This window comes from Podarcis melisellensis (assembly GCF_964234715.1).
Source record: "Podarcis melisellensis genome assembly, chromosome: 5".
Classification (NCBI taxonomy): domain Eukaryota; kingdom Metazoa; phylum Chordata; class Lepidosauria; order Squamata; family Lacertidae; genus Podarcis; species Podarcis melisellensis.
The window spans coordinates 14,544,904-14,570,616 of record NC_138537.1 but is presented as its reverse complement, the minus strand read 5'-3'; the positions used below and the strand labels follow the sequence as shown (position 1 = coordinate 14,570,616).

At 43.8% G+C, this 25,713-nt stretch overlaps 1 protein-coding gene and 1 long non-coding RNA gene across 2 annotated transcripts in view; both read left to right on the top strand.

Annotated features, from left to right (window-relative positions):
- LOC309370038 overlaps nt 1–25,713 on the top strand; it is a 349,876-nt gene that overhangs the window by 247,904 nt on the left and 76,259 nt on the right. The window lies entirely within an intron of this gene.
- The window catches only part of FNDC3B (fibronectin type III domain containing 3B), a 259,170-nt gene that overhangs the window by 193,670 nt on the left and 39,787 nt on the right, over nt 1–25,713 (top strand). The window contains exons 9-18 of the mRNA XM_081910793.1: nt 2,394–2,453; nt 6,310–6,448; nt 8,179–8,232; nt 10,399–10,523; nt 12,378–12,552; nt 16,508–16,594; nt 21,007–21,145; nt 21,882–21,953; nt 22,703–22,821; nt 24,923–25,028. Of these exons, the coding sequence (XP_081766919.1) occupies nt 2,394–2,453; nt 6,310–6,448; nt 8,179–8,232; nt 10,399–10,523; nt 12,378–12,552; nt 16,508–16,594; nt 21,007–21,145; nt 21,882–21,953; nt 22,703–22,821; nt 24,923–25,028 (1,076 nt within the window). The remainder of the gene's footprint in view (nt 1–2,393; nt 2,454–6,309; nt 6,449–8,178; nt 8,233–10,398; nt 10,524–12,377; nt 12,553–16,507; nt 16,595–21,006; nt 21,146–21,881; nt 21,954–22,702; nt 22,822–24,922; nt 25,029–25,713) is intronic.

Genomic DNA, 25,713 nt, shown 5'->3' with positions numbered 1-25,713 from the left:
TTTTTTCCATAGTGTTCACCAGCTGGAATAGCCGTCTGCTAAGTGTGTGTGTGTGTGTGTGTGTGTATCCCAATGACTTCCAGAGCGGAATATTGGTGGCATGCCAGCTCGACTACTGTGTAGTCCAGACATTTCATCTAGAAAGAGGCCATTTAGCAAAGAAATTTACAAATTCACCTTTTGCCTTTGAGAGCGTTTCCATAAGCTTGGATGTCACTGAATTTTAATATGGGAAGCAATAGGGCTTGTGGAAGTGTGGGCTTTCTGTGTATAGTCAAGTTCAGCATCGAACTGCTTTAAACAGTCACAGCGTCCTCCAAAGAATCCTGGTGGCTGGAATTTGTTAAGGATGCTGAGACGTGTTGGAAGAACCCATCTTCCCCCACAGCAGAGCTGTAATTTCCAGACTGGTTGAACAGCCAGACCCTCTTCCGAGAGAACTGTAGCTCTGTGGGAGGAAGTGGGGTCTCCTAACAACTTTCAGCGCCTTTAAGCAACTACGCCCGCTTTTATATACGCTCTATACAGCTGACTGTGCCCCCAAATACCCCAGTAATAAGATCATTAAGTTTGCAGATGATACAACGGTGGTTGGTTTAATCACGGCTGGAGAGGGGGAGGCGGCCTATAGGAAGGAAGTTGAGCAGTTGGGGGAGTGGTGCAGAAAAAATAACTTACTCCTTAACTTGAATAAAACAAAAGAGATGATTGTGGACTTTAGGAAATGTAAATTGAATATTCAGCCACTTATTCTTGAGGGGAAGTTCGTGGAACAGGTCTCAGTGTTTCGATTTCTGGGAATAGAGTTGAGAGATGACCTAACCTGGGGAGAAAACAGCAAAGACCTGATGAAGAGAGCACAGCAGAGGTTATATTTTCTGAGAATCCTCCGAGAAAACAATCTCTCAAAGGACCTGTTGGTGGAATTTTACCATTGTACTTTGGAGAGTGCATTAATTTATGGTCTGTGTGTGTGGTTTGGGAGCTGCACGACCAGGGAAAAAACAATGCTGTCCAGGGTTGCAAAGACTGCAGAGAGAATAATTGGGTGCACTCTTCCCACCTTGGATCAAATCTATGCTTCCAGGTGCCATAAGAAAGCTGCAGAGATAGTTCAGGATAGTATGCACCCCGGAAATGATCTCTTTCAGCTTCTGTCTTCTGGAAGAAGGTATAGGGTCATAAAGACCAGGACTAGCCGCCTGAGAAACAGTTTCTACACAAATGCAATTCTGGTTCTAAACGCAGCATAAGGAGTCTCTATAGTATATTGTATTTTAAAATGGGGTTTCAGAGTTTTTAGGGGTTTTTGAATGTTTTATGTATATTTTCAGTTTCATTGTTCAGTGTGGGACAATGACAATAAAGATATATATATATCATTTCCCAGGATTCTCTGGGGGAAGCAGCGACTGTTTAAAGTGGTATGACACTGATTTAAATGCGTAGTGCAGCGGAGGCCTTTCTGTTGTAAGTGCTCTGGACTTAGAACGAGTTTAGAACATAGTGGCTGGGCACAATGGGTTGGCTTTCGTAACATAGGCTGCATGTTGTGAGTGTGTCACTGTAGTCACACAATCCATATTTTGTACCAAAATACAGTGGTACATTGGTTCCCAAATGGCTTGGCTCCAGAACACCGCAAATGTGGAAGCGAGTCGGTTTGCGAACGTTTTTCAGAAGCTGAACATCCGGCGCGGCTTCCGCAGCTTCCGATTGAGTGCAGGAAGCTCCTGCAGCCAGTTGGAAGCTGCGCCTTGGTTTTTGAACTGATTTGGGAGTCAAACGGACTCACAGAACGGATTAAGTTTGAGAGCCAAGGTACCACTATACAGTATTTTTACTGCCATACCCTGATGTGTGCCAGTGGAAATTCCACTGCTTTAAAACTCTCCCTGGTATCCAAGAGGAATAGTAATATTTTTATACTGCCCTTTAAGAGAGGTTTACAAAACGAATAAAACAATGAGCATACGCATACAAAATATATATTTTGTAAAAGCTGTAAAACGGTGCCAGAATTGACTCGAGAATACCCAAAAAGAAGAGTGGGGTAGGACTGATTTAGGCCTCTAGCCTCCATGATCCATTGATGACCATTTTTCTCTTTTTGGAATCAGCAATGTGAGCATGCCTGGACTGTGTTAGACATTGATTAGAGGTTGCTCTGTCCTTAAAAAAAGAAAGAGAGAAATATTTACAGTGTACTCTGTTATGGAAAATAAAACCTGGGATTAGCTCTATTGTGCTTAATTGCATTTTGCACTGTTTGAAATTACTACTTTTCCTTATGAGGCTGGTTTTTAATGTCTTTAGAAGTAAGGTGTGCTATACATTTATGTAAATTGGCACTCTTTGCATGAATGTTACCATTTTTCATTTTCATTTTCCAGTGGAGAAGAATTGGAATACAAACTGAAAGATCTTAGGCCAGCAACGGAATATCATGTCAGGTGAGCTACATTGCTTGGGTAGATTTTGCAGTTTCAATCCATTCGGTGATAGATGTTGCAGCGGACTGTCCCAGACTTTATAGTTGCTGACATTTACATGTGGATATTTGATTATCCAGCTTAATTTTGTAAGTGCTTGAAAACAGAATCTGTTTTCCCCTCTTTGGGGACATAATCCAAGTCAATGTTGACAACTTCTACCAGCTTGACCGATCGTTGGTGTTCCTCAGTGTATCGCTAAGTTTACAGATATTAACAAAAGTTATCTGGGATTGTCAATATTTGGACGGTCACTGTAATGTGAGTAAACGTAAAATACTGGAAATGTTCTGTTTTCCTCTTGACTACATAGGTCAAGGATAAGACCCCTTTTCCACACATGTTTAAACAGGCTGTGTGCTCCAAATCTCTCCCTGCCTGTTTAGATTTATTTTGTTGTTTTACATTCCGTTGCTGGGTTGTTGTTTGTAAGGAAAAACTTTAAAAGGCTTCTAGAATGGTTGAGTGATAAGAATAAGGTAGACTAGATGTTTCTGCTTACAAAAAAATATTGTGTCTCAGTCTTGTTAGAGCAGGGTTACCCAATCCTGGGTCTCCAGTTTTGGGACTACAATTCCCATCACCCTGCTAGCTAGGAATGATGGGATTTGTACTCCAACAACAGCTGGAGACTCCAGCACATGCTTTCGCAGAGTATTAAAAACAAAACACAAAAAAGCACCGCCACACAAAGTGTCTCCATTTCAGCCCATCTGAGTCTCTCCATGCTTGAGTTAATGAATGTGGAACCAACGGATGATTGTCAACTAAGGCTGCATTCGGAAATGGAGTTTATTGCATTAGTTTTACTGTATATATAATACTAGCACTTCCATCTCAATTTCAACCTCCCTTTACACAGCAGTACCTTGTTGTGTTTTTTTTTTTTTTTGGTTAATATGCCACCATGCTAAAATTTTAAATGGCGGGAAAGAACTGCAGGCCGCCATACTGCCCCAGGCCTTATCAGCACAAAACTCCCACCATTTTCCAAGTTAAGGGAGTTGCAAAACGGTATTTTCCTGGAAACAACACAGAAAGGAGCCCTGAGCTTCCACTTGATTTCCAGGAAATGGCTTTTACGTTGTGTGAAAAGTCACGTAACATGCAAAAAGCAAGCAGTTATAGAAATGCCTAAGTTTTTCTTGGAGTAGACCCATTGAAATTAATTTGCCTAACTCAGTCCCGTTCATTAAATTTAATTTATCTGCTCTGAGTAAGATGTAGTTGGCTACTGCCCAAGTTCTCCCCAAATACTACCAGACCCCAGAAAAGGGTGCAAGAAGATACCTGTATTTTTTCGCTTCATAAGACGCACCTGACCTTAAGACGCACCTAGTTTTTAGAGGAGGAAAACAAGGGGGGGAAATTCTGTGCGAAGCGTATAAGCGGCTCTCGCTTTTCTTCCTTTAAAGCAAGAAAAGCGAGAGCTGCTTACATGGCTTTTGTCCTGCTTTGCGCAGCTCTCACTTTGCTTGCCCATCCCTCCTCCTGCCTTGCTGTAAACCGAGGCAACGCCGGAGCAAGAGGAGGAGACACACCGGGACAGATGCTTTGCTTGTTTTACAGCGAGGCGGAAGGAGGGGCAGACGGGAGCCCCTTCCGCCCCTCCTCCCAGCTCACTGTGAAGCCAGCAGAGCAAGCGCCGCTGACACGCTCTGTGCAGCTCTTCCTTTAAAGCGAGAGCTGCGCAGAGCATGTCAGTGGCTCTTGCTCTGCTTGCTTTACAGCGAGCAACGGACGGGAGCCATGGCTCCGGCTGTGGAGGCATCCCTCAGCTCGCGACTGCAGCGGCAGCTGAGGGATACCCTCTGCCGTCCCGTGCATTCGCTCCATAAGACGCACAGACATTTCCCTTTACTTTTGAGGAGGGAAAAGGTGTGTCTTATGGAGCGAAAAATACAGTAAATCCCCAAACAGGTTCCTGGGGACCTGTGCTAGATTGAGGGCGAATGAACATCTGGTGGGCTTTGTGTTTCTCTGCCACCACCAGAACTCCCTTCTCTGGCTTGTCGCTGTGTGAGGGAAGCATTCTTCTCCAGCCGTCGGTTCCCTTTGGTTAAAGGGAGGGAATTGCTTCCGATTGCCTTGCTACGTTTTGGCAAAGGCAGAGAGGCTGTCTCCTTTTCTTGCTCCATGTGTCGTCTCCCACATTCACACGCCAATAAAGAAGGCGTTCAAGAGATACAGCCTAGAAATGATTCACAGAGGAAACATACGGCTGGATCCAAAACGACAGCACACCCGAGGTTATACGGGAGAAGCTATTTACGTGTTCATTTGGTTGCCCAGTTTGGACGAGAGAGAGCAAAAGCGAAGTCAAGAGTGTCTTAACCTTGGCAACGTTTTCCAGAGGTTGACATTTTCAGAGGGATAAACTGTTCTGGAATATGCCTGTGGTTTTTGCTGCGATGCCTGAGAATCCTACTCTACTGTATAAGGCTTTCCAGCATCTTTCATATGTCACTCCTTTGTGAATGCAGGTGTCTTTATTTCTTCCCAAGGAGATGTCATTGTGGGTCATGTTCAGCGCTTAGTAGCGTAAAATAGAAACCCACACAATGTTCTTATACTATTTCTAGTTGCTTTGTTTTGTCTGCATCCCTTTTAAAGGAGCTCTGCATTCGAAAGATACACGTACAAACACGTAAACGTTTGGGTTAACTCGTTCATTTTACAATGTAGTAGATACGGTGCACATATTGCCATATGTCCCAAGGCAAGCTGATGAGGCAAGATTTGCACTGGCTCACGCCTTATGCCCTAAACCAGTTCACAGGGAGTGCTAGTCTTCCTTGAGAACTCCAAGCCAGTTCTTCAAAGCTTCCCATTCTAGCACTTCAGTAGAGTCATGGGAATGCCTTGCTGAATGGATGGTGCAAATGTTCTTGCCTCTCACACCAGGTCCTGATTCACTGCTCAGCCTGCAAAAAAAGAGAGAACACTGAAACTCAAAATATGGAGAAGCCCCCCCAGTCGCAGGAGGTCATTTTTGAACCAGGATAAGTCCATATTGATGTGAAGAATAACCTAAATTTGGCCTAACTTTCTGCTGACAGAGGGGGCTTGTCTGGACTGAAGATGGTTAGTTTCTGGTTCCTTTCCCCTGCATTTGGACTACATATTGAGCTTGTGCCTTTGAACTGTTCTGACTGCCCTGCAGAAGCTGGTTCCACTCTAGTAAAAAGAGCCTCTTACACAGTAGCATCTATTTTTTAATTTAACTACTTTAAAAACTGCTTGATATTTCTTTTTTTAAAAAAAATCTGTTTTAATTTGTATACAAAAATGTAACACAAAAGTGTATACAAAGCAGAAAAACCGGTAAAACAGTATTATAAAAACAGGAATTCACTAACAGAACTGCTCCTGCAACTTATCAAACATCCACTTGTTTTCAGAAAATACATGTCTGCGTGGTATCCTTTTTCTACATTGGCTTCCCAGGCATTTCCCATCCAAGGCACTAATCCAGTAGATTGGGGGGAACGGGACCTGTGGCCCTTCAGATGTTCTTGGATTTGAGCTCCCATCACCCCTGATCATTGGCCATGCTGGGGGTTGGGACCTATGGGAGTTGTGGTCCAACGGCATCTGAGCAGGACACACGTCCTTCATCCATGCAGTAGGTGTTCGGCGAGGCTGCAGCGTCAGATAACGCTAAGTTGTCCATCGGGGTCACCCAAGACCGACCTGCTAAAACAGAGACATTCTAGTGAGGTTGGCTAAAGGAGCAAAGAGCCACTCCTCCTTCAGATGCAGCCAGATCAATAACGCCTACTTATTTCCCCCCTTCAAACTTTGTTCCCTATTTCAGGGTATATGCCGTCTACAATTCAGTAAAGGGATCCCGTTCAGAACCCGTTAGCTTCACCACGCACAGCTGTGCCCCGGAATGTCCTTTCCCACCCAAACCTTCGCACAGGACCAAAAATTCCCTAACTTTACAGTGGAAGGTAAGCAGTGTGAAAGCTCTGAGATCCTTTTTGTGCTGTATCCTTTCAAAAAACAGATTGGTGGACTGTTTCTGGGATATACGAGCAAGGCGTTGGAAAGTACGTTTGCATCGACAATAAGCTGTTTCCTCTGTGGGCCGGGACTTCCCACCATCACAGAATTGTAGAGTTAGAAGGGAACCCAAGAGTCATCAAATCCTTCCCCTTCTGAAGGGGTATCCCTGAAGGAGCATCTCCACCTCCATCGTTCTGCCCGGACACTGAGGTCCAGCGCCGAGGGCCTTCTGGCGATTCCCTCACAGCAAGAAGCCAAGTTAGAGGGAACCAGGCAGAGGGCCTTCTCGGTAGTGGCACCCGCCCTGTGGAAAGCCCTCTCACCAGATGTCAAAGAGAAAAATAACTACCAAACTTTTAGAAGACATCTGAAGGCAGCCCTGTTTAGGGAAGCTGTTTAGGGAAGCTTTTAATGTTTCGTAGGTTATTGTATTTTAGTGTTTTTTTGGAAGCCGCCCAGAGTGGCTGGGGAAACCCAGCCAGATGGGCGGGTTGTAAATAATAAATTATTATTATTACTACTACTACTACTACTACTACTACTACTACTACTACTGCTAGGCTCGGGCCTCTTCCTATTGACATTCTTAAGTGATTTTTTGAAGGGCTTCTCTTTAACTTCCTGCTTTTGTCAGGCAGCTGAGGGTTCCCACCTGATCTTCTTCCTGTCTCCAAACTATCAGCGACTGGCCTGGTTCACCTGTAACAATAAGCCATGGCTTGTTTAGACTGAGTGAGGCTTGCTGGAATGCCTGAGCTCAGCCTAGCTGGCTAACCATGGTTTGGGGGAGCGGCGTTTGAAGCAAGCCACAAAGTGTGAATTCATGGTTTGGTATCAGCTTACCAACCATGGCTTGTTTTAACTGATGTTGCGTCCAAATCCAACAGCCTTGCCTAACCAACCCAAGAGGCTTACAAAGCAGCAGCATTGTGAGGCAAGAGCAGCTGGAGAAGAAGCCAAGCTTTAGAGAAACCAAGCCATTGCCTGTTTGGTCGGCTTTGAGATGATTCATGGTTTGTTGAACCAAAAAGCGGCTAAAACAAACCATGGCATATTGTTACGTCACTTCTGGTGTTAAACCCGTCAAGCCGTTTCTGCTGAGAGGAACTCTATTGTAGCGTTTTGTGTGGGAAGTTGAAGACGTTTCTGTAACATTTGGGCTCAGAAAAGGGAAAATTCAGCAATGTGGTTAAAACTGGCTCAAATCCTGCAAGCTGTTTTATACTTCCTTTGTGGATTTTCTGCTCAGTAGTCGCCACACAGCTGGTGTGATGTGTGAGGCAATCTTCAGGTTTGCTTCAGAGGGGGACAAAATTTCTCAAGAGTAACGCTCATGGCCAGAAGAGGCACAAATGAAGGCACTGTATAGCTGATGTGGTAAAACACTTGCTTTGTTTGCAAAAGGTTCAGCCTCTGGCATTCCTAGACCCCAGTTTGACACTCTGGAGAACTGTTGCTGGTCAGTGTAGGCAAGATGGTCTGACTGGCCTAGATGGTCTGACACAGTATAAGGTAGCTTTCTGTGTTTCTATATAAATGCTGATCATGAAAGTGTAAATGGAACCCAACAGGTGCAACATCTGTTTAAATTTTTGCTGTGGGGATTTCTAAAAGTCTTTTTCCCCCTGTAATCTTCCTGCCAGTTTCCTATTCTGTTCTTTCTCCCCATGCACAGGCCCCTATCGACAATGGTTCAAAAATCACCAGCTACCTTTTAGAGTGGGATGAGGTAAGTGATAATCAATCAGGAAAAACAGCAATGAGCTTTCTGTTTTACCCTAAATCTGTTCTATAGAGAAGCACAAAATCCTTCAAACACAGGAGAATGGAATTCTGGAGGTGTAAAGTCAGATTTTTTGTGGTTATGCCCTGTAAAACATATTCGACAACATGTAAACAACGCAGTTCAGAAACACCAGTACAGTTCAAACCATGCAGGTGATTATGACTGCATATGGACCATGCATTTAAAGCACTTGACTTCCCCCAAACAATCCTGGGAGCTGTAGTTTGTGCAGGGTGCTGGGAATTATAGCTTTGTGGGGGGATAAACTCCCACTCCCCCATGATTCTTTGGGGGGTGTCATGTGCTTTAAATGTATGGTGTGTACACAGCCTATGTCCCTGGTATTAAGGTCTTAAAAGTGAGTGTAAAATTGTACATTTTTGTATTTGCTGACTTCAAGTGTGTTTGCTTTTTTGTTGTTGTGTTAAATGAGCTGTCACCAACTTGGGGCCATTCAGAAGATTTGAACTGCAACACCCATTAGCATATCAGCCAGTCTCTGGTGTGATTGCCAGTGGAACACAAAATACAATCCACTGTGAGGCGTCTGAAATAACAGCCAACCTATACCTAGCTTGGGAAGAGTATACATGTTTGTTTCTTTAAATCCATTTTTCTCCTGCTCTTCCTCTGTACACGAAAAGCATTAAAATATAAAAAAGCCGCAGCAAAAAAATAACTTACATCCGTCAAAATAAACAGGTGGGTCAAAAACTCCTGAATGAAGGAGTCATCCAAATCTCTCAGGAGAGGAGTTCCAGAGTCAGGTAGCCACCACAGAAATTACCTTTTCACACATTGTCACCAGACAAAAGACAATTTGAATAGATAAACAAATGTTACTTATTTCAAAAACTCTACAGAGGTGAACTTCGTAAGCTCCTGAAAGGAAATGGTGTTGTGCTTGAGACAGCAAGTTATTTCTCAAGTCTGCCAGCTTTGAATACAGAAGGAGAAACTGCCTTTTAAGTTTCTTTAGAAAATAAAGAAACTTAAAAGTGAGGAGGAATTAAAAAATAGAAAGTGAGGAGGAATTAAAGAACCTTTTAATGAGGGTGAAAGAGGAGAGCGCAAAATATGGTCTGAAGTTCAACATCAAAAAAACGAAGATCATGGCCACTGGGCCCATCACCTCCTGGCAAATAGAAGGGGAAGAAATGAAGGCAGTGAGAGATTTTACTTTCTTGGGCTCCATGATCACTGCAGATGGTGACAGCAGTCACGAAATTAAAAGACGCCTGCTTCTTGGGAGAAAAGCAATGACAAACCTAGACAGCATCTTAAAAAGCAGAGACATCACCTTGCCAACAAAGGTCTATATGGTTAAAGCTATGGTTTTCCCAGTAGTGATGTATGGAAGTGAGAGCTGGACCATAAAAAAGGCTGATCGCTGAGAAGAATTGTTGCTTTTGAATTATGGTGCTGGAGGAGACTCTTGAGAGTCCCATGGACTGCAAGAAGATCAAACCTATCCATTCTGAAGGAAATCAGCCCTGAGTGCTCACTGGAAGGACAGATCCTGAAGCTGAGGCTCCAATACTTTGGCCATCTCATGAGAAGAGAAGACTCCCTGGAAAAGACCCTGATGTTGGGAAAGATGGAGGGCACAAGGAGAAGGGGACGACAGAGGACAAGATGGTTGGACAGTGTTCTTGAAGCTACCAGCATGAGTTTGACCAAACTGCGGAAGGCAGTGGAAGACAGGAGTGCCTGGCGTGCTGTGGTCCATGGGGTCATGAAGAGTCGGATACGACTAAACAACAACAACAAGAAAATAAATAAATAGGAAAAAGGAGAGTTTAGCAGGCACTTCAGTGTAGCCTGCTTAGTGGCAAGCTATCCAGGAGCTCCCAGACTTGCCGTCAGCTCCACCAGCTAATCCAGGCGCAAATTTTAACCCGAAACCGAGGCTTTAGTCTGTTGAGGACGCTGATCAATCACTCGAAGTGTGCAGCATAAGGTACACACAGGCATTGCACAGAAGGAGGTGCGCACATGTGAATTTTTTTTAACGGCGATAAGCAAATAGTGGAAGATCGTCCATTTTGACTTTGGAAAATGTGACATTCATGAACCCATATTAAGTTTTGTGCTGTTGTTCTCTTTCAGGGAAAAAGAAGCAATGTTTTCAGAGAATGTTACTTTGGGAGCCAAAAACATTACAAGCTGACGAAGCTTTGTCCGGCTGTGGGCTACACATTCCGATTAGCAGCTCAGAATGACATAGGCATGAGGTAAAGTTGCACCTGATCACAGCTGCACCTGTGTGCGTCGCCGGCCTCCCAAATTGAACTCAGAGCTAAGAATTATAAGACCCCTTTTGGATCAGACCAGAGGCCTACCTAGTCCAGAATTCTGCTTTCTACACTGTCCAGCCAATTTTGTTCCAGTAGAGCATGTAGGGCAGGGAGGGTGGATGGCAGGGAGACCAGCAGTCAGGGGAACCTGAGTCAGTTCCAGGTAGAGCCCGTCTTCCTCCCTACTATGTTATGTAGAGGCAACACTGAGTCTAAGGAGCAGGGTGGATAAAACTCAATGATTTTTTTATTTTTAAAAAATAAAAAAAATGAATTTTTAAAATTTAAATCAAATTTATTTTATTTAAATGGGATTTTTAAAATAAAATGCTTTTAGGGGAGAACTCTTTCTAAAGATAGTTTTCTATTTAAGTTACATTATATTGCAAAGGCTATTCATCAGGAAATAAGGATTTGTTTTAAGTTTTTCATGTGTGCTAAAACTCAGTCTACGTTTTTTGTGTTTTTTTTAAACCTGTTTAACCACATCAGTTAACAAACATGGATACATATGCTATAATGTTATTGTTTTAGTTAAATAAATTGTTTAAATTGTTATTAAGGAAATGATTGTTTTTCTCCCTCCGATAAAGTGCAGCAGAAAAGTTGGCCAAATATAAACAGTTAACTTCTTAAACCTCACAATAATTTCATAATTATCTGTCAGTGTATTTCTAATAGTATAACCAAATCAGTAATTTTTTATATAACTGTAAAAACTACTGAAAGTTTATTATTCCAAAAATGAAACCTTCATCTGGTTGTAAATATTAAGATTATACCAGCAAGAATGAGTCTTTCTTTAAAAAAAAAGATTTAAATAAAATCTTACTGACTAGTGATTTAAATCGAATTGAGCAGGAGAGAGACGGAATGTGCATTTCAGCCTCGATTCACAGCTGAAAACGGAAAAGTGTCAGCATCAAGTTAGAGATAATTATTTGTTGTGTTTATTAAAAAATAATTATATACCGCCATTTGTGTACTGAAGTATCGGTACTGTGTATCGCAGTAAATCCTAAAAAGTTAACCGGAATTAGAAACCCGAAACAAAGCTGTATTCAGCTTCCACTAGTAGAGCGAGTAACAAGTAGTCGTGGAAAGCAGGACTAGGCAGGATTTGGAAAGCAGAACAGAAGTAGCCCAGGCAGAAAGGCAGGTAGAATGTTCAAGGGTAGCAACGCACATGATCAAGGAAATTCAGCCAGGACACTCTAGTCAGTTAGACCCTCTACCTGGTAGAGGGCTGGAAGAATTGACAGGTGTGGATCTGTGGCTTCCTTGTTTTGCTGGCACGGGCACCAAATAAAACAGAAGTTCTAGTCCTGCCAGTTCTAAAACATGAGCCCTTTCCCCATTTTTTATACCTTATCTTTGTTTGGTTCAAGTACAGCCACAGATTCAGATGAGGCACTGCGTCATCTCAGCCAGCCTTGTTATCTAAGGCAGGCATAGGCAAACTCGGTCCTCCAGATGTTTTTGGGACTATAATTCCCATCATCCCTGACCACTGGTCCTGCTAGCTAGGGATCATGGGAGTTGTAGGCCAGAAACATCTGGAGGGCCGAGTTTGCCTATGCCTGATCTAAAGGGAAGTCTCCACCCCAAACGGCAACTAGCAAATCCGGTGTCTGCCCAGCACCTGCTCACTAAGATTCAATTTAGAATTCAAAACAGTGTGCGACTACTAAGCAGGAAAGGGGTTTCGGGGTTTTTTTGGAGGGGGGGTGTCTCGTTGCACTTTGCAGTATGTTTGAAGGGCCACGCTCTCCCTCTTCTTTTGCTCCTTAGTGGCTTCAGCCAAGAAGTTGTGTGCTACACGTCAGGGAATATTCCTCAAACTCCTTCTGCACCGAGGCTTGTCCGTGCTGGAGTCACCTGGGTCACCCTGCAGTGGAACAAAGCAGAAGGATGCACACCAGAGGAAGTCACCACCTACACTCTGGAGATTCAGGAGGAGGATAATGTAAGTTCTGACTTAATGCAGCCAAATCTAGGAAGGTCTGACATGAACCTGAATACAGAGGAAAGCCCGCACTGGGTTGAAAATCCAGGGCACCCCCTCCTCTTGGTGTTTTTTCACAGGTGTATTCTGCAACGTGTTCTTAACACGATAATGGTGTACTAGTTATCCTGCAAGGCTACCCCAGTGCTGCCACGTTACTGCATCACGGAGGGGCTACGTGCAACAAAAGCGGGACAAAAATGGAATTGGAACATTGGTGGAACAAAATGTTACGGGGTGTGACTGCCCCAGTACTTTTGCAGGCACAAACTCTTTCCTGACAGTAAGAGCTGTTTGACAGTGGAATTTGCTGCCAAGGAGTGTGGTGGAGTCTCCTTCTTTGGAGGTCTTTAAGCAGAGGCTTGACAACCATATGTCAGGAGTGCTCTGATGGTGTTTCCTGCTTGGCAGGGGGTTGGACTCGATGGCCCTTGTGGTCTCTGCCAACTCTATGATTCTATGATTCAAACAGTAATGAAAGGGGTATTGCATATGACTGCCCTGATAGCATCACGAGCACAAATCGTCATGGATGTGCAGTAGAAGAAGAAGAAGAGTTTGGATTTGATATCCCGCCTTTCACTCCCTTTAAGGAGTCTCAAAGCGGCTAACATTCTCCTTTCCCTTCCTCCCCCACAACAAACACTCTGTGAGGTGAGTGAGGCTGAGAGACTTCAGAGAAGTGTGACTGGCCCAAGGTCACCCAGCAGCTGCATGTGGAGGAGTGGAGACGCGAACCTGGTTCCCCAGATTACGAGACTACCGCTCTTAACCACTACACCACAATGGTGTCCTTTTATCCTGTGGAGGAAGATTCCCAAACTGTGTGGTCCAGGGGTCAGCAACCTTTTTCAGCCGTGGGCTGGTCCACTGTCCCTCAGACCATGTGGTGGGCTGGACTATATTTTGAAGAAAAAAAATGAATGAACTCCTATGCCCCACAAATAACCCAGAGATGCATTTTAAATAAAAGCGCACATTCTACTCATGTAAAAACACCAGGCAGGCCTCACAAATAACCCAGAGATGAACACATTCTGCTCATGTAAAAACACGCAGATTCCCAGACCATCCGCGGGCCAGATTGAGAACGCAGTTGGGCTGCATCCGGCCCCTGGGCCTTAGGTTGCCTACCCCTGGTGTGGTCCATGAGCATCATTCAGGTGGTCCATGTCATGCTTGCGTTAAATATCCGTACTCATTTTAATTGTATATTTATTGCTTCTACCATTTTGCATATTGCATTTTATTGTATATTATAGTTTGATTTCTGTGGAATGCAAAGGGTATTGCAACATAAGTAGGAATGCAATTAAAGAGTATACAACATCTCCCAAAGTGCTTTAGAGTTGCCGCAACAGGCAGGAAAATCATTTAAGTGATCCACCAAGACCATCAGGAAATTTCAAGAGGTTGGTGATGAAAAAAGTTTGGGAACTGTCAGGATACATCAACGCAATAACTCAGGGTCAGTTGACATCCCACGGAAGTTGACCAACTCCTGACGGGAACCACGGCTCCGGGGAGAGCAAAGGTTAATTCTTTCAGGTTGGCAGCACATAACTGCCACCCATGTTGTCTCTTCATGGTAGAGAAGTTGGGAAAGGCAGAAGTGAAATAGTTATGTGTCACAGAGTCTTGGCTGGGATTTATTTGCTCCAAGTAGACTTTGGAGCTCATGAAGCCACCGAGCGAAATTCTTATACTTTCATCTGTTATATGTCATTTGATAAATTAAATAGTGAGCTCATTCTGTCGCTGTGGATCCTTTATGCAGCCAAAATGCCACAGACAGACAGACAGACAGACAGACAGACAGACAGAGAGAGAGAGAGACAGGGAGAAATATATATTAGCAGGCTTGGGGGAACCCCACTGTTTGCAGGAAGGAAAAAATAAACGTTGGGGGAGGGAGAGTCTAGAGGGCAGTGGGAGAAAATGAGGGAATGATTGGGGAAGAAATACAAACTGATTGCTGGGATGATGAGGCAGGGCAGAAAGCCAGGGCTGGTGTGGTTGGAATGACACATCCTGTAAGGGTGTGTGGATGGCTGCTACAGCATGCCATGCTGCAAAGTTTTGTTGCAGTCCCCACTGGACTGTTTTAATATCTACAGAGGCAGAAATTCATGCAGCTGCACCAATCCGAATAAATTGGGGGCTTCTGCCTATTGAATTGTCTTCCTGGTTGCTACTTATAGAGCCTTAGCTGAAAAGTCACAGTGCCCTGGAATGTCTTAAGGGCCTTTTATAGCATTTGTATAGGTCTTGCGATTGAGTTTTCTGAGTCCATTGTGAACAGAGGGTTATATTAACAAGATCTCCTATGACCCACGTCACAAAAGTTATATCTGAATCCGAGCCTGAACCTTCGTCATCAGATGTGCTGGGCTTAAAGTGCGCTACACTTGAGCGTTCCTATGAAACCTTCGCAACACAAAACGTTTCGCTATGTGGTGCCATAGAAACAACATTGAAGGGACCCAGAAATAATGATGTCCTTGACTGCAAGGGACAATCTGTGCATCCTTTGTGAAACCAGACCAGGGAGTGCTGGAGGTGGAGAGCTTTTTCTGAGTACTTTCTGTGTGTCCTTAGTTTCCACTGCACTTTGCTTAAATTCCCCACCCACCCACCCACCCCTATTTGTGGGCGGCTCATCTCTCTGCCCCTGTCGCCGGCTGTGCCATATCAACAGCTGTGAACTTGGTACGTGTGCAGTTCTGCACCCAAAATGGCTCCCTGTGCAAAGCAAAAGAGCAAAGGGGTCCAATGAGAGGCAATCCTTTTATTGCTGCTTGCCACTGTATGTCAAGCACACACCGTTTTTTTGGGGGGGGGGTTAATTCTTAATTAGCTGAAAGGGCGAAACTTAGGTTGCGTGGTCTCTCTCCTGCCCAATCTCAGTGCAACATGGTGGTTCCTTTGTAGCCCCCATGAGTCATCTTCCAATGGTGGTGAAATAGCATCAGGGTCTTCTCAGTAGTGGTCCCCACGCTGTAGAATACCCTCCCATTGGATGTCAAGGAGTTAAGTAACCATACAACTTTCAGAAGACATCTGAAAGCAGCCCTGGATAGAGAAGTTTGTTTAATGTTTTATTACGGTTTTAATATGTTGGGGCAACCCAGTCAGATGGGTGGGGTATTATTATTATTATTATTACCATATTTTTCCATCTATTAGATGCCCCCCTTTATAAGATGCCCCCTATTTTGGGGGGATTCAGATTTAAGAAAATGGGGGGAAGACACTATCCGTGTATAAGACGCCCCCTAATTTTTGACATTATTTTTTTAGGGAGGAAACCTAGTCTTATGCATGAAAAATTTGGTATTATTATTATTACAGTGGGCGCTCGGGTTGCGAATGTCCGCAACCCGCAGCGGCGCATCTGCACACGCACGGGTTGCAATGAGGCGCTTATGCACAAAGCGCGATTTAGCGTCTCCACCCACATCGTTCTGCCCGGACTTTGAGGTCCAGCTCTGAGGGCCTTCTGGTGGTTCCCTCCCTGCGAGAAGCCAGGTTACAGGGAACCAGCCACAGGGCCTTCTCGGTAGTGGCACCCGCCCTGTGGAAGGCCCTCCCACCAGATGTCAAATACCAGACTTTTAGAAGACATCTGAAGGCAGCCCTGTTTAGAGAAGCTTTTAATGTTTAATAGACTATTGTATTTTTATATTTTGTTGGAATCCACCCAGAGTAGCTGGGGAAACCCAGCCAGATGGGCGGGTTATAAATAATTTATTATTATTATTATTATTATTATTATTAGGCACATTCTGCGATAGAGAAGAACATCTCTCTTCATGGGGCAATAGTGCCTTGTCACTTAGCGACATAATAAGGTCAACACTGTTCCTTAATTGCCTCTGTAGTTCCTGTTTAACTTATGTCCTCCTTTACGCCTTAGGATAGTGTGTTTCACCCAAAGTACACTGGAGAAGACCGAACATGTACTGTGAAAAATCTTAAAAGAAGCACACAATATAAATTCAGGGTAGGTGCTCTCTCTCTCTCTCTCTCTCTCTCTCTCTCTCTCTCTCTCTCTCTCTCTCCTTTTTAAATCCCCCCCCCCCGACCCCAGTTTTCTATTGCAGGACTTAACTCTTCATATTGTGATGTTATATTGTGATGTTATCTTTATTGTGATGTTATCTTTATTAGATGTTTGGAGAAATGGGATTATTGGGTTAAAAGATGGGGCATTCTGGGGGAGTTAGCCTGCCCCCTGCTGTCTGCTCCAGCTACAGGCGATGTCCTCCCCACTCTGTTAGATCCTGTTGCTCCAGGATTAAGATCGCAGCCCATTTTGTTTTCACTAGAAATGTATCTTTGATTTCTTTTGCTCACACTCTGAAATCTTTTTATGCTCTCTTGTTACTGAAACAGCAGTGAAAACATTTTGGAAGAGGGGGTGGAAGCAAAAGTCTGGAATTGCTGTCTGGGGGGGGGGTGTCCGAAAAGCCTGGATCTGTTTTTTGCATTTTTGTGAAGGGGGGAAGATTCTCAACGATTTGTGGGTCTTCCTAAAAAAAGGCTTGGGTTTTCACTTTTTGAACTATGGCAACCCTACCGCACTACCAAGACTTCAATGCATGGAGCAGGTGGAAAACGGCTAGCAATTTAATAAACAAAAATCAGTTTTAAAATGGTTATAAAGAAAGGCCATATTGAATACAGTGGTGCCTCGCAAGACGAAATTAATTCGTTCCGCAAGTCTTTTCGTCTTGCGAGTTTTTCGTCTTGCGAAGCACGGTTTCCCATAGGAATGCATTAAAAATCAATTAATGCGTTCCTATGGAAACCGCCTTCAGACCAGGTCCGGGGACAGGCTGTCCCCCAACCTCTTCTGAAGGCCGGCGGGGTGCGAAAGTCTTTGCTTCCCCCCGCCTGTCTTCCCGGGAGAGCGGAGAAGCAGCGCTGCCTTCCCGCTCTCCCGGGAAGGCAGGCAGGGGGGAGCAAAGACTTTTGCCCCCCGCCAGCCTTCAGAAGAGGTCCAGGACCTCTTCCGAAGGCAGGCGGGGGGCAAAAGTCTTTGTCCCCCCTGCCTGCCTAACCGGGGGCTTTTAAATCGCCCTGGGACTGTCCAGGGCGATTTAAAAGCCCCCAGACGGCTTTTGAAGACAGGCGGGGGGGGAGCAAAGACTTCCCCCCCCCCCCGCCAGCCTTCAGAAGAGGTCCAGGACCTCTTCCGAAGGCGGGCGGGGGGCAAAAGTCCAGGACCTCTTCTGAAGGCCGGCGAGGGGCGAAAGTCTTTGCTCCCCCCCGCCTGCCTTCAAAAGCCGTCCGGGGGCTTTTAAATCGCCCCGGACAGTCCTGGGGCAATTTAAAAGCCCCCGGTTAGGCAGGCAGGGGGGACAAAGACTTTTGCCCCCCGCCCGCCTTCGGAAGAGGTCCTGGACCTCTTCTGAAGGCTGGCGGGGGGCAAAATTCTTTGTCCCCCCCCCCGCCTGCCTTCAAAAGCCGTCCGGGATAGCGGGAAGCGCTTCCCTGCTATCCCGGACCGCTTTTAAAATGCTGGCGGTGGGGAGCAAAGCCTTTCGCCCCCGCCGGCCTTCCTGGACCTCTTCTGAAGTCCGGAGGGGGGGAAAGGCTTTGCTCCCCACCGCCAGCATTTAAAAGAGGTCCCCGGAGATTTCCCTATGGGCTTTCGTCTTGCGAAGCAAGCCCATAGGGAAAATCGTCTAGCGAAGCGTCGCAAAAACCGAAAAACCCTTTTGTCTTGCGGGTTTTTCGTCTTGCGAGGCATTCATCTTGCGGGGCACCACTGTATTACCTTTTTTGCTCTGCTATCCTAACATGTCCGAACCAAAATAGCATTTAAACAAAACCTTTTATGTCTTCCACTCAAGTTATCATTGAGTTCCTACCAATTAATTAAAAATTTGGGTGATTTATTTAAAAACTTCCATTCCTATTTAATTAACATCTGCTTGCTGCTCCTCATCGTACTTGGAGTTTGCACCCATGAAAAGAAATCTGGATTTAATTTTAGTTGTAATCTTAGTATCTGGGCACTAGGTGGTGCCCTACCTTTGTTTTTTGAGAGTTTATACTTTATGTACACAATTCTTAGGTTGATTTGAAATATATTTGTGTGTACAGAAATAGTTACTTAGCAATATGAAAGCAGCTCCATTGTTGAAATTCAGTGTCAGCTCTTACACGGTGGCTCAAAGAGGTAGCAATTAAAATGCCAGGAAATATTCAGAATGGAAAACGTATCTCCTATTGATAACTATTTTAAGTGTCTGTTTTCAGCTGGGAGACAGACAATTTTTGCAGGAATTGAAAGCAGTTTTTAAAATGGGAGACTGCTTCACTTTCACCTCTGGCAAACAAAATTGGCAGGTTTCTATTTTGTTTCAGAAACGTTTGAAACCAGCGCTGAGGAAGGAATTTGTTTACAACTGCTCAGTTTTGTGATAGAAAATTTACAAATGGGAAATAGATGAAAAAGTAGTTGAAGTGTGTGAGGGGCTGCTGTACATTCCCTCTCACACACATTTTCCATTTTTATCGCCCGAAAATCAGCCAGGCAGCCCTGTATTGGGAAGTTTTAAGTGGCTGGGGAAACCCAGCCAGGTCGGTGGGGTATAAATAAATAAATAAAATGGCGGTGGTGATAATAGTTGTTATACAGATGCTTCAGGTTAAGAACAGAAATTGCACGGCAGCAGCGGGAGGCCCCATTAGCTAAAGTGGTGCCTCTGGTTAAGAACCGTTTTGGATTAAGAACGGACCTCCAGAACGAATTAAGTTCTTTTTTAAAATGTTTTTATTAGCAATTTCAACATAACAAAATATCAAAACATATCCCATTCATTATTTTTCCCCCTTTCTCCCCCCATCAAGCCGCCCCCAAAAACTTCCCTCAGCTCCTCTCTCTGATTTCTCAGCACGTTATTCTCTGCCTGTTATAAAATTATACATATCCTTACATTATCTGTCTACCATGTTATCAACCAATAAATTTGCGTATGTTTATTCAAAACCTACCATGGAATCCAGTTCGTTTTGTTGTCTTTTTTAGATAATTTGTAAAAAGCTCCCATTCTTCCTTAAAGTCACAGTTGTCAGAACGAATTAAGTTCTTAACCCGAGTTACCATTCCGTGGACATTGAGCTCACTCAGTCCTTACTGAACAATTTGTTTGTCATTTGAGGTTTTTGCCCTACTGGGGATTATACCTGCAAACCTTGGGGTCCCTCCAAGCTCACTGAGACCCTTCTTTTCATCGGAAATTGGAATAAGAGAAATTAAGTGACTCGGAAATAAATATGACTAATTTCATTCAGACTTAATTCCAAGGAAGGTTCTGTTCGCTTCAGTGGGTTGTATTCAACTAACTGACATTCAGAGTAGACCCACTGAAATTAATGGGCCATAAGTGGAGTAAGAGCCATTGTTTTTAATGGTTCTATTCTAAGTAGGACTAATATTTGGTACAACCCCAGTACATCTTTCAGATCCTGGTATGGGAGATGCTTACTAAGACACTGTGGGAAAGCCCAGCCAGATGGGTGGGGTATAAATAATAAATTATTATTGTTATTGTTATTATTGTTAATTTATATTAAAAGAACTTTATTTTTTCAAGAAATTAAACAAAGAAAAACAAAGAACAATACATAACAGTGTAAACACACTTACAAACTATTTTCCAAAATGAATACTAATAAAAAAGATAAGAAAGAATAGAAGATATAAAGAAAAAAGACAAAAGAAAAGAAAAAATAACCTGAATTATTACCAAATTCTTGCTTCAAATACTGCAATATATAAATCTTAGTTAAAATATTATAAAAGACTTCCACCGCATTCACCACACTGCTCTTAGTTGTCTTACTCACATTTACATCTGTTCTTCAATCATTTTGCTTCCTCAGATTCTTTCATAATCAATCAAATCTTTATGTTCTCTGTATTCTTCGCAAGGTTAGACACAGCCAAATTTTCGTATTTGAGCCCTGCTTGTATAAATAATCATTTAAACATTTCCATTGTTTCTGAATTAAAATTTTTGACTTGTGCCTTATTAAATCCATCAATTTTGCTAAATCCAGGTACTCACAAAGTTTACTTAACCATCCCCGCTTTGTTGGAATATAATTTCCTTTCCAGTGAGTGGCTACCAACATTCTCGCTGCCGTTGTTGCATACAGAAATATGTTAATTTTATTATTATTATTAGTTGGGTGGCCTCAGAGACTCTAAAATCCACCCATAGACTAGTCGGCTCGGTTGTACTCGAGTAGACCCACTGAGATGAATGAGGTTCATTGATTTCAGTGGGTTTTGCTTTGAGCCACCGATATTTTATTTTCTCAGGTGATTTCTTTCGGGTCTGTTGCACAAGGCAGCTTATAATTTGGAATACAGAGATAACCACGTCCGTTTTCTTGCAGCTCATTGCCTCCAACGTAGAAGGGAAGAGCAGTCCCAGCGACGTCTTGGTCTGTACAACAAGCCCTGACCGGCCGGGGCCTCCCACCAAACCCGCCGTGAAAGGGCCAATCACATCTCAAGGCTTCAGCGTCAAATGGGGTAAGGTGCCTCTTGCGTAATACTGGGCTGTCGTCATCTTACATCATTAAATTGTGGAATCAGGAGCTGCCTGGTTGGGAGTGGAAAGAGTAAAGAATTGCACATATATGTCCTTGATTCCCATCAAGTCAGCATCAGCTGAGAATAAGCCAGTGCAACTGGGAGTTCCTACAGTTGCTCAGCTGTTGTTGTTGTTTAGTCGTTTAGTTGTGTCCAACTCTTCGTGACCCCATGGACCAGAGCACGTCAGGCCCTCCTGTCTTTCACTGCCTCCCGCAGTTTGGTCAAAGTCATGTTTGTATCTTCAAGAACACTGTCCAACCATCTCGTCCTCTGTCGTCCCCTTCTCCTTGTGCCCTCAATCTTTCCCAACATCAGGGTCTTTTCCAAGGAGTCTTCTCTTCTCATGAGTTGGCCAAAGTACTGGAGCCTCAGCTTCACGATCTGTCCTTCCAATGAGCACTCAGGGCTGATTTCCTTAAGAATAGATAGATTTGATCTTCTTGCAGTCCATGGGACTCTCAAGAGTCTCCTCCAGGACCATAATTCAAAAGCATCAATTCTTCTCAGCTGTAGCAACCCATAACTTGCTGTGTTCATTCCAGTGTCTGGGTGGTATTTAAGATGGGATCTGGTGGGTGATCTTTGCACTGTACAGAGGGGATCCAAAAAGAATAGATTCTGAATCTACTTGTCACCTCTTTCTGTAACAAGATTTTTTCTTCTTCTTTAATAGACCCTCCTCAGGATAATGGTGGTTCAGAAATCCTAAATTACCTGTTAGAAATTTCAGAAGGAAGCTCTGAAGGTAACTATTTCAAAAAAACATCATTGAATGTCAACAGAATGAGAACAGTGTTATAATAATTATCCGAAGGAGGTTGTATATCAAATATTTTTAGATTGCATCAAACGATTTCATTTGGATTATCGCCCAAACAGGATTATTTTTATTGTGGATTTATTTTCCATTGCCTAAGGAGCAGGAAGTATGAGATGTGCTCTTGCTGTTGATATCATTTTTATTTATTATATTTTTATATTTAATTTGTTTCTGAAGTGGACAGCGAATGGCATTTTTTTCTGATTTAACTTAGTGGTCACTCGCTGTATTTTGCTAATTGGATACCTGGCAAATTAACTTTAAAAAACCAAACAAACCATAGTTAAGACGTTTTAAATTGTGTGTATTATTTTTTCATATAATGCCAAGTTATTTTTTAGAAGAGAATAACCCTGTATTTAAACCTTCGGGTTTTTGTTCTGCCTGTCACAAAACTTTGAATGGAGGCTTTTGTACAAGGCAGATACAAAGCCAGCAAAGCAAAATGACCACCTGTACCTTTTTAATGGAGAACCATTTCAAGGAAGCCTTTTCAGCAGGTAAATGAGCCTTGTTCAGGGTTTTTTTTTTTAAATCTATAGGCCACTTCTCCCCATAAAGCAACCATTTCTATTAATTACTGGAAGGCCTGCGGCTTAATGAAATCTAAATAGTACCTTAGCCCTATAGTAATTGTTTATCAGTTACCTGAGCGAGCCCAATTAACCTTTCAGCAAATCAATGGGAAGTGGCTTACAGAGGATCGGCTACAGAATGTCCGTGTACTTACTTGAAACCAGGGACTTTGTATAAGCTCCGGGCATGCTGTATTAGCACTGGTGGACACAGTCAGGTAAGTATGGCTTAACAGTGAAAAGCCCCTCTCCTCCCAGCGCTGCTGCCATTCACCTAAAAGCTTCCCTTGAGTTCTTAATTATGGGGAAGTGGGGGGGGGGAATTCTCTTTTATTTCGCCCCATCTCACCCCACCCGCTACATACCTGTTCTAAGCACTGGTTGAGATATCAGGCTAGTGCTTTGTATATTTTTATTCAAGGTTCGGAAGGTGTCTCGCAAGTTAGGAAAGCGCAGATCAGTCTTTATTTATATGTGCGCACAAAATACGTGTGTGTGTGTGTGGTTGCATCTTCTTAATGCGCCATTGTGACTTCAAAACTAAAGCTATCAAGGGATTCCCCACACAGCTTGCAGCTGTGTACATTCTCCATTTCATTTGCAATCCATGTGACGTTACTGTCAAAGAACACCAGTCTCTATGCTTTTGCCCTGTAGATTCAGGTTTACCCGATAGGGAGATCATCTTTTTATCTGGGGAAGCTAATAAACTCCACTTAGGGCCGCAGACTATTGGTTTCAGTGTCCTGAGGTGAGTGGATCAGTCTTCTTTTCTATGCCACTCAATCCCTTCATTTTTATTTTTCCTGACTGTGCTCATGTAACTATTTTTGAGTCCATCATCCAGCGGTTCTCAAACTCTTTTCTCTGGGACACACTTTCAGAATAAAAATTTGCTCGCGCCATGCGGATTTTTTATTGATAAAGAAATGCATTGGAAAACAAAAAGAAATAACTCCTAGCAGAGCTTGATTTTTAACAAAGAACACAACATCTTTATAATATGACAATGAGACATCCAGAAAGTATAAAATTATTATTTTTATATTATACTGCACCAAAATGTTTAAAGGTTTATTTAATTGTCCTTGAATCTTGCCATCCTCTCCTGGCACACCACACCCTTCGAGAACCACTGGCATAGCCTTATACATTGCCTTTTGATCTGTCAGATTTGCACAAAACCCAAAAACTGCAAAAGTGTGTATCGTCGTACCTTGGTTCTCAAACAGAATGCGTTCCAGGAGTCCATTTGACTCCTAGAACCGTTCAAAAACCAAGCGCGGCTTTCAATTGGCTGCAGGAGCGTACTGCAGCCAATCAGAAGCCACGCAGGATATTCAGCTTCCGAAAATCATTTGAAAACCAGAACACTCACTTCCAGGTTTCGATCGTTTGGGAGCTGATTTGTTCAGGAGCCACGGCATTTGAGACCCAAAGTACGACTGCACTGAGAATCTGCAATTGCCTGACTACTTTTGTGCGTATCCTGGGTGGGGAAAGTGGTTTTCCTAAAGAAAAAAGAGCAGGTATCCGCAGGCAATCAAATTAGCGAAGTCAGTTAAAGCCCTGTTCATGGATTCGCTCCATGTGAGGAACCATTGTACAGAGTGGTAGAATGGAGCTGTTCTCGCTTGCCCCCGTCCCTGCCAGATTCACTCACCTGCCCACCTGTTGAGGAGGAACACCTGGAAAGTGCAGCTTTCTGTGAATGTGGTCTCCACATCACTGGGAAAACCTGTGCACATTTTTTAAAAATTACAGTGGTACCTTGGTTCTCGAACTTAATCCGTTCCAGAAGGCCATTCGACTCCCGAAACCATTCGAAAACTAAGGCACAGCTTCTGTTTAGCTGCAGGAGCTTCCTGCTTAAGCAGAAGCCGTGCCGGATGTTCGGCTTCCAAAAAACCGTTTGAAAACTGGAACACTTCCAGATTTTTGATGTTCAGGAGCTGATTTGTTTGACAACTAACCGTTCAAGGACCAAGGTACCACTGTATTTATTTATTTGGATTTATAATTCTGCCTTTCTTCCGTTGTGGAACCCAAGGCAGCTTTGCTTGTGCTGTCCCAAGTGTTCACTCATCCAGGCACTGATGAGATTCAGACCTGCTTAGCTTCAGCAAGGGGATGGCCCTCATGGGCTTTTGGGCTCTGTGCCCCATGTAGAAGGCTTCCCCCACCCACCCCATGGACATGTCCTATGCACACAAGCACCATAGACGCATGGCAGGCTGGTATCCACCCCCCCTCCCTCCACTGTGTGAAGTGACTGCCCAGATGGGGCTTCAATCTAACTTCCGTTGCTTCTTTTTGCAGTGTTCCGAAAGTTTACTTGTCCGTACACTAAGCGTCGCTCCGGGCCAGTGTCAGCCACCCAGAGTACTTGGCAAACCAAAGCATAAGGAAGTGCAGCTACAATGGGGTAAGCTGGAAAGAGGAGCTTGCTTTCGTAATTGGTTTTCTCCTGTGCCAACAGTACAGTTTCATTTCGTTTTCGTTTGTTAAAAAGATACCTGCAGCTACAGTAAATAAAAGTCTATCTGGCTCAGTATTGTCGACTCTACCGGCAGCACATCTTTGGGGTTTTGTACTGCAGCTTTTTCCCAGCCGGAGGTGGCAAGCGGAGGGTGGGGGATATAATAATACATAAAGGTAAAGAGGGTTCTGACTGTTAAGTCCAGTTGCAGATGACTCTGGGGTTGTGGCGCTCATCTTAACTTTACTGGCTGAGGGAACCGGCCTTTGTCCGCAGACAGTTTTTCTGGGTCATGTGGCCAGCATGACTAAGCCGCTTCTAGCAAACCAGGGCAGCGCACGGAAACACCGTTTACCTTCCCACTGGAGGGGTACCTATTTATCTACTTGCACTTTGGCGTGCTTTCGAACTGCTAGGTTGGCAGGAGCAGGGACCGAGCAACGGGAGCTCACTCCGTCGCGGGGATTTAAACCGCCGACCTTCTGATCGGCAAGCTATAGGCTCTGTGGTTTAGACTAAAGCGCCACCTGCATCTCTCTTAATAATCTATAGGATTACTATATTGTAAATAATTAGTGTTAGATGTCTAAAGGGTTTCCATAGGAAATGGAGATTTTAGTACAGTGGTACC